Raw genomic sequence first — 8,546 nt, 5'->3', positions numbered from 1 at the left:
TTAAAAACAAAGGAAAAGAAAACAAGTGTAATCAATGTATCCACACAATATACGAGTCTTTGGCAGTCCCACGATAACCACCGAAGTCAGAACTTCTGAGTTTTCTAACTTTCAGACCCATGTGCCGGTCTTTCAAAAACAAAGAAATGAAAACCCCAGTGCAGTAAGCGCAGGAAACTAAATAGAAGGAACCTTGAGACAGCTTCGGACCATTAACAAGTAAGCAGATTTAGGGATTTCCAGCTTTGGAGTCCTGGTTCACACATAAGGAAACTGGCACACACACAAGAAAATAATCTGTGACACTTTGTGTTTGTCCAGACAGGTCTAGAATCCTTCAAGAGGATCCATAGTCACTCATGAGCAAAACAATAAGAGACATCAATCCAAGGGTGAAAAGTGGTCTTCTGATAACAAGGGGTGGGCACCCTCACTCACGGGCGTCACGGAGAAGTCAAGTTCTATAGAGGAAACACCAGAAAGCCAGAAAACGTGGAATACTGCCAGCCGCCAAGCAAGTTACCTTTCTCCAGTTTTAGGTAAACCTTATCTTCTTTATCCAGGTAGAGTAGCACTCCGTTAGTGGCAGCTTCTCGGGTCACATCTTTGTCCCCGGCAAAGGCAGATATGACTGGTTTTCCATTTAACATCAAGTTAACCTGGAAGGAAAAAGATGACCACTGAAAAGTTCCCTTTAAAAATCAAAACCTGTGCTAAGAAATAGTGTAAGACAGCTGACCCTAAATTTGTAATTAAACCTGTTTATCCAACTACGTAATATGTTGGTATGGGAAACGGACAGCTGACCTGGCCAAACACTGGTTATTCAGGAAACACTCTCCTTTCCCTGCAAACTGTGTGGGGTCAGATTTAATGTGTGTGTGTGTGTGTGTGTGTGTGTGTGTGTGTGTGTGTGTGTGTGTGTGTGTGTGTGTGTGCCTGTGTGTGTGCCTGTGTGTGTGTGTGTGTGTGTGTGTTCTGTGTATATTTAATGTGTGTGTGCTCCTATAGAAATTTCCTTAAACACCTACGAAAATAATGCCATCCAGAGAGTCATGTGAAAACTAGCTTTCCTTCAGCATGTAAAGGAGACTAACCACCCTACTGGCCTCCTGTACTCGGCATCAACCTTTTGGTAATTAGGAGGACAGGTGGCTTCCCAATGTTGGGACCTAACAAAGTCAGATACAGCCAGAGTCTGCCAGCATCTGACTAGGTGTCTTCTTTTCTGAAATCCAGGCAGGAACAAAAGTCATTTGAAATGTCAGGGTTTCCAGGGAAGCAGATGTCATCTTTACACACTCCCTTTCTCTAGGTTAAAATTAATATGGAACAGATTCAGTCTAAGGCTGGCCAGTCACTAGGATATTAAAAAGAGTGGCAGATGATGGTGCCATCCATTCTCATTTCAGAGAGGTAAAAATGTAATGTAAGTGCTAAACATTCAATACGACATCTTTTAGAATTCCATAGACAGGTACCATATTGTTTATTATTGATATATTTTAATACTACAACAGATACCTCTATGTCTGCTCTAGTAAGACCAAGATTGTCTGAGCAAGCACAACACAGGACTCATCGCTAACCATTTAGCCGCAACTGGAAAGACGTTCCTGGGACAGAAGCACAAAAATAAACTATGGCATGATGCATCCTTTCTCAAAGGTGTCATCGGTAGCCGTTCCTGAGAAGCTTGGTTTCAGCCACTAGTCACCTTCTCATAATTTTTAAATGACAGTAAACTTGTTTTGCTTATTTAATGTCTATTTGCAATGCTTTGTAAGATTTCTTTTCCTTATAAGTTTGAGTAACTTTAGTTCAGGAATGAGGTAGAATCAAGATCCTCTGTAGAGATTTGTGTCATGAAGCTTTTGCCAACCTGTGTTTTGTTTTTGCTGTTTCAACAGTTTATTGCATTTCATTCTTTTTAAGTGATAGCAAGCTGGTTTTGTCTATTTAACTTCCACCTGTAACATTTTATAATTTTTCCTTATAAGTTCAAATAACTTTTATTCGGGCATGAGATAAAAATGGAGATCTTCTGTAGAGATTTGTGTCAAAGGTTTTGCCAAGCTGTGTTTTTCTTCTTCTTGTTGTTTTGCTTTGTTTTTTGTTGTTGTTTGCTTTTTGGTTTTGGGGTGGGGTTTGGTTTTTGTTTTTGTTTTTGGTTTGTTTTGGTTTGTTTTGGTTTGGTTTGGTTTACAACAAGCTATAATCAGGGTAATGCTGTTGTAATGGGATTCCAGGCAAAGGAGTCCAGGTGGGTGGCCTGAGGAGGACTCTGTTGGGGGGTGGAAGGCCAGGGGGTGTGGGGGTGAAACTTCCAGTCCTGATACCAGTTATTGATGACTACAAATAGAATCAGAGATAGGTTAATAACCGGTAATTTATTAGGAGATATACTCACACAAGGGAACCAGTGACCAGGTTGGCACCCAAGCAGGTCGGACCCAGAATGCTTCCCAATGCTGGCTCAGCCTAGAGAGAGACCATGTGCTGCCTCCCCCTGGCTCTTATACACCCTGCTACATACCTGTAATCAGGGTCTCTCTCTACAGTGTAATAAACTCAGTTGCTTATTTTTCCATGTGCCTTTGCTACATACCCAAATGGATGTTATAAGGGAAAACATGCAAGCTAAATGTTTTTTAAAATAAATGGAAAAGGTAGACAACTGTCTTTACAATGCAAGCATGTCCTTGAATGGATACTTAAATGCAGGAGCAGAGAGCACATAGGTCAAAGCACATACCTGGATTGTCTGGCTCTGGTAGACTTTAATTACGTGGAAACTAAAACTATAGATTCCTTTCCTTGGTGCCACAAAGACAGACTCCAATGTGAAAAAATTGCCCACATTAACCAGGATCTACAGATAAAAACAATAAATAATGGTAAATTACTATAATTTTCAACTAAATAAAATAAATTCCTTCTTCCTCGCTTTCTCCCCCTCCTTCCTTCTTTCTTTCCTTTGTGTCTTCCTTCCCTCTTTTCTTCTCTCCCCCCCCTTCTTCTTTTTTTCAATAACTAACTTCAGAAACAATGGAGAACAAAACAGCTAATCCTATTTCTTCCCTCATAAGTGACTTGGAAAACAGATGTGTCTAATGAAAGGTTTTTCCACCTTTTAAATAGTACAGGCAAAAATGAAAATAAAACAACTGTGTTGCAATCATGCCTCAGTTTCTAGGCCGGCTATCTCTAGGGTCATCAAAGCAACGCATGACAGTTTGTACTGGCTTTACATAGAGAACCAGACAGAAGGCATCTGCACAGTTACATCCCCACAGTCTATAAACCTTCCCAATGTCCAGAAGTGATGTTACCCAGCCAGCCAATCGACATCCATAGGCTCTCTGCAGCAATCTCTGAACACCTCACAGAGACAGACCCCTTCCACCATGGGGTGTAATCCATGACACCAACAGTTGGTACCACAGAGATGGGAAAGCCAGGTTCTTCCCCAAGCCTCTGCTGGGGCTCTCCCCAGATGGGTGGCCATTTGTTTTGTTTATGTACCATGTAAGCCTTAACATAATACATTGGTGATGAGTCAGCCCTGGCTGGATGCCAAGAGAAGGGCATGGATGCACCAGGCAGTCAACTAAGTGCCTTTCTGTGTTCTTCAGTGTCTTGTTTGATCCCATCAGTCACCTAAGATCCATTTGAAGTTCAAGGGTTAAAAGTGAAAAGTGAAGTTAAGCACTGTTTGTAAGAAAACCATAGCACACCTTGTATTCCCAGATGGTGGCCTGGTTATGACACTAACTCTGACTTTCAGTGAGTCCTCAGTTATATTTCAGTTTCTCAGAGGTAAGTCCCTTCCTGAGAGAGTGTAAGAGCCAGAACAAATCAAGGAGGCTTTCTCTCATGTCTCACCAAGGAATAAATCCATACAAGTCAGATGTGTCTCTTAAGATGTATTTCTGTTTATCAGAATCAGTCTGTTGATATCTGTTTGAAACATCATCTTCTTGTGGAAATTAATACACTCACGCTTCCCGAATCATTTCCTCAAAGTGCACTACCTCCTCTACACAGCACACCAGAAGCCAGAACATTTAGGTAAATGCACAAGGCTCAGCCCTGCTGGAAATACAAATATGTATGTGATTTGTCTGAGATCCTAGCCTCTTTCCCGTGAGCATCAGCTCTCTGTTCTCTGACCTGAGATCAGACAGGCTTCCTACAGCACCATCACCAGCTGCGTAAAATTCTCCAACAAAATGTAGACAAAACATCTTTTCCCAGCACATTTAAACATAATGCAAGTTGCTTATCTAAGACTTCCTGATTCAGGGACAAGAGGCATCCTTCACTAACAGAGTAGCGGTGCCTGATTAGTATTGGTTAGTAAACATGAAGCTGGGTGTGGACTCCATGGAGTAACCGAATTATCCAAGCACATCCACATTGGTAACTAAATGTTTCTTGTGGTCTCTAAGATGCATGGCTCCCCGAACAAAAGAAAAATCCCTTTCCTCTTCTAGTTGATGGGAAGGTCATTGAAAAGAATGCCCCAAACAAAGATAGCACAATGTCCACTGGGTTCCAACATTTAGATAATGCACTGAAACAGCAACGGGGGTGGGGGGGTAGGCTTGGGTTCCATCACTTTGTTAAACACTGCACCAAAACCTCCAAAGGGACTACTTAATTCATTTTTAAAAATTTATAGCTATCCCATACTAAGCCTCTAGGGAGACATCTCTGTCCGTGACCAGCTGGCAAGTGTATCACTTATAATTAAGCAAGGAGCACAAATGTCACCCGAGTCTTTTTCCAACACATTCCGCAGCCCCACTTAACCTGTCCAAGGGGCTCATAGAACTGTGAACTGTGACTTTGGAATTCGACAGTCTCCGGGTACTGTTGGGGTTGGACACAAAATGCTGGAGTTAGGCTTGTCACAAGGGGCTTCGCTAAACTGATACCCTAAGGTTGCTCATCCCTCCAGTTCCGGAAGCACTGGGCTGCTCAGTAGAAGCTTCCACTATCATCAGTTCAGCCCCATTCCCTCGTGGCAACCTCAAAATCTGTGCCTCCTCAGCAACTTACAATGCACAGGAGGAACAGAACCAAGGCCAGGAAGGAACCAGGCTCTTCTGCGCTTGCTTACCTACCCAAGCTATGCACAATTACTCAACCCCCTTTCTTCCTGCGTGGACAACTTTTCTGAGTGAAGCAGTGGCGAGAGGAGCTTGTGGTATATACTAGGCAAGGTAGTGTTGATCCAGCCACCCTGGGCCCTGCATAGTGACCCTAGCTTCTAGCCCTGACACCAGAACCCACCCCCCAACCCTCAGCATCCACCTAGCCGGGTCTCTGCAGCTTGTGGAGTCCCAGAGTTCCTCGGCGAAATGAGCTTCCACCTGGAAACACAACTCAAACATTTACAGGCTGTCTTCCAGGGCCCCCTCAGGAACACCTCCAGGGCACCCGCTGGTAAGTTGAGCCAATCGATCTCAGCATCCAGGGACAGTATCCCCTTCAGCCCCGGTTGACCTGTTGCTGCTAAACTTGTCTTGATCTCCAGGTGCCTGCCTCAGCGCTCCCAAACCACCCCACAGCGCAGGCCTCCTCCGGCTAGACACAAAGGGGGAATGGGAGCTGCGGTTGTTGGAGAAGAACGGCAGCCCAAGTTTCAGACTGATACCTCCAGGCAGGTGGCTGCCACCTCCTAATCATACTAGCTTAATCTGGGCAGGAAGCTCCCGATACTCAGAGACCACCCACCCGCCGGGCGCCCTGCATCCCTCGGGGGGTCTGACCTGATCAAAGTAAATGATGCGTGTCTTGTTGCTCATCTCGGATGGCTCATGGTTGGTGCTCCGAACCGCCGAAAAGGCCACCTTGGAGTTTGCTGCCCGGACCGATATCCCCAAAGGGGAAGAAGATGATCCCTTGGAGTCTGTGGCTGGGTTCGAGTCGCACACCACCAGACACTTGCCCTCCAGCACGATCGGCTCCGTGTCATTCTGTGCCCAGACAGGCAGCCCAGGCAGCGCGAGAACCAGCAGAACAGCCGGTACCACGGACAGCGCCTGGCGCGCGGAGCCCATGGTGAGCCGCGTGCGCAAGCCGCAGCCTGGCGCTTCTGCTCCGGGCGGCGCCTGCTACCCCGGAATCCCGGAGCTCCGGAAGATGCCAGTGGCTAGATCGACAGCGCTGCAGGAAAGGCGGCGGCGGTGGCGGCGGCGGCGGCGGCGGCGGCGGCGGCGCGCGCACTTCCACCAATTCTCTGGTCTGAAGTCTCCCTTTGAGCTGTCTGGCTGGTTCTGTTACCTTTGTCCTTTAAGCAGCTCATGCAGAACTCCCTACCCTAACCTCCTCCGCCCCAAAATCAGTTTTGCCTGGGGCCCCTGCAGCCACACTTGTCTCTTGACATCTAAAAAGTCTCCAGACCCTCACGATCACACCTCAAAGGAACAAAATAAATTCTCACCCCAAACCCAAGTACTCCCGGGTGAAGCACAGAGCTGAAGACAGGGCACTCAGCGAGGAAACGCCAGGGTAGTAGGTGCCAAGCGGTGTGGGTGCAGGTCCCGTCCTAGGGGCTCTGGCCGGCGCAGGAACAAATTACAGAGCCAGGAGGTGTTTCCGGGGATGAGAAGAACGCCAGGTTGTGTTCATGGCCAGAATGCTAGCGACTCCCACTTGCGCTTGATCAAAAATTCCCCCAAAGCCGGAGTCACTCCTCCGAGGCAGGTAGGCGGCTTAAGCGAGTCCCTCGCACCGAAAGAGCCAAATTTCCAGATCAGTTCTAAGGCGCGGGCGCCGTCTGCCTTGGGTTCCCGAGTCCCCGCGAACAACTTTGTCTTGGCGCTCAGCAGCCAGGAGGGACAGCGCCGAGAGGGCACCCGAGCACTATTTATAGGAGCCCACGTGTAGACACAGCTTTGGCTCTCTCGTTCGCTCAGCCGGTGGATCCCCAGAAAGCAGAAACGGAGTCCGGCGACCCCAGCCGAGCAGCGCCTGTGTGACGGTGCGTTGAACGCACCCGGACTGAGCGGGGCGCACCGCACTGCCTGCTGCAAGGTCTGCGGCCACTTGGCGCCCTGAAATCGCGTGAGGTGTGCACAGAGGAGGGTGCCTACCGGCCCGCGCCTCTGCTCCCCACCTGCTCCACCTGCACCGTAGAGGGGGTTGCGGGGCCCCTCGCCCTGTCCAGCGAGGAACTCTCCGAGCCGAACACGGCGGCGCTGCCAGCACAGATACAGCGCTTTCTGCAAGGGCCGCGGCGGTTCTGCGGGGCTGCCTGCCTGGACTCTAAAGGGGATTCACCAGCGTCCCCAACTGTGCCTGGTCCGGAGCTCGTCCGAGGTAGCCTGGAGCCTGAGCTCAGGAAAGCTTTGGGGCAGCCCTTTTCCCCCGGGAGAGGGGGAGTGCGGAGCACGCGCCTGATCCCTTCCTTCCGCTTGGGAGGTTGAGCCTCGCCTCGGAAGCCACAGGGGCGCGTCTTCCTACTCACGCTGCATCCACCCCAACTGAGGCCAGGAAAAGTCTTAGTGAACGGCCCCCTTAAATGTAACAATTAAAATACAGCACCCTTCCCTCTTTGATGTGCCTGCCCCTGTGCATTCCACTGCCATCTTGGCCTCTTACTGGCAACTTATTTTCCTCTTCCGCAGCCACCAAAGGGAATCAGGGAAGTCCGGCTTGGCTCTGGGGTTGGCTGCTGGAACCTGGCCAAGTCACACATCTTGATGACACAGGCCCCTAACTAAGGGCCCTGGTTTTCTGGTTCTTTCACCTTTGGGGTCAGACACTCCCAAATTCCTTCTGGACTTCCAGCTGCAGGAGAACAGTGGCACCTACCTCTCTGATCAAAACATAACCCTAACAGAAGGCCTCAGCCACTTAGACCTCCTGATTGTTATATCTTGATTGCTTGTTGTTCAGAGGTTGAGCCACGTCCTTGGGACAAACCAAGCTCTCCAGATGGTCATGGGCACTCTTGGGATGGCGCTCAAGCTCCTCCCCAGAAGAATCCAGACCTACATCTTTAATCTGGTCCCCTGCTAAGGTTCTTCAAGGAAACGTGTGCCATAAGCCCACGCTGAAATTCCAAGTGTTGAGATGCAAGATGACCCTATGATTGATCCTTAGCTCTGACTCCCTATAACGATACAAATAAGGATGTGCTGTCTGGAACCATAGTTTAAGGAGGCAGGCAGTGCCACCACTGAGTGGCAGGTGCTCTAGGGCAATGCTATTTGTAATAATGCCAGATGTCCTTCATCTAAGCTGCAAAGAAACAGGGGAGCTAGGCAGGCCTTTAAGGGAGGGCCACCCTGATCTCCACCTTACACTCCCCACCTCACCAGTCTGCCTGAACAGCAGCTGCAGTGCCTGGGTCTGTGTGTGTGTGTGTACACAGGCACGTGTATGTGTGTGTGTGTGTGTGTGTGAGCATTGTGTATGTGTGTGAGTGTTGTGTGAGTATGCGTGTGTGAACATGTGTGTATGTGTGTGTGTATGTGTGTAAGCATGTGTGTGCATGTGTGTATGTGTGGTGTGTATGTGTATCTGTGTGGGAG

At 48.5% G+C, this 8,546-nt stretch overlaps 1 protein-coding gene across 1 annotated transcript; it reads right to left on the bottom strand.

Moving 5' to 3' along the window:
• Positions 1–461: 461 nt before the first annotated feature.
• Positions 462–6,068, bottom strand: Cbln4 (cerebellin 4 precursor). Its single transcript, XM_027423283.2, has 3 exons — positions 5,778–6,068; positions 2,756–2,872; positions 462–659 (listed from the first exon to the last, which is right to left on the bottom strand). Exons 1-3 carry the CDS (start codon positions 6,066–6,068, stop codon positions 462–464), a joined length of 606 nt encoding a protein of 201 aa, XP_027279084.1.
• Between the last annotated feature and the right edge of the window lie 2,478 nt (positions 6,069–8,546).

The sequence above is a fragment of the Cricetulus griseus genome, chromosome 6, assembly GCF_003668045.3.
Source record: "Cricetulus griseus strain 17A/GY chromosome 6, alternate assembly CriGri-PICRH-1.0, whole genome shotgun sequence".
In the NCBI taxonomy this organism is placed as follows: Eukaryota; Metazoa; Chordata; class Mammalia; order Rodentia; family Cricetidae; genus Cricetulus; species Cricetulus griseus.
This window is presented reverse-complemented; position numbering and strand designations above follow the sequence as displayed.

Coding starts and splice junctions, on each gene's coding strand:
- Cbln4 (XM_027423283.2), bottom strand. CDS start 6,068: ATGGGCTCCGCGCGCCAGGCGCTGTCCGTGGTACCGGCTGTTCTGCTG. Junction 2,873..5,777: donor GCATCATTTACTTTGATCAG/GTCAGACCCCCC, acceptor TTTTATCTGTAG/ATCCTGGTTAATGTGGGCAA. Junction 660..2,755: donor ACCAGAGCCAGACAATCCAG/GTATGTGCTTTG, acceptor TTTTCCTTCCAG/GTTAACTTGATGTTAAATGG.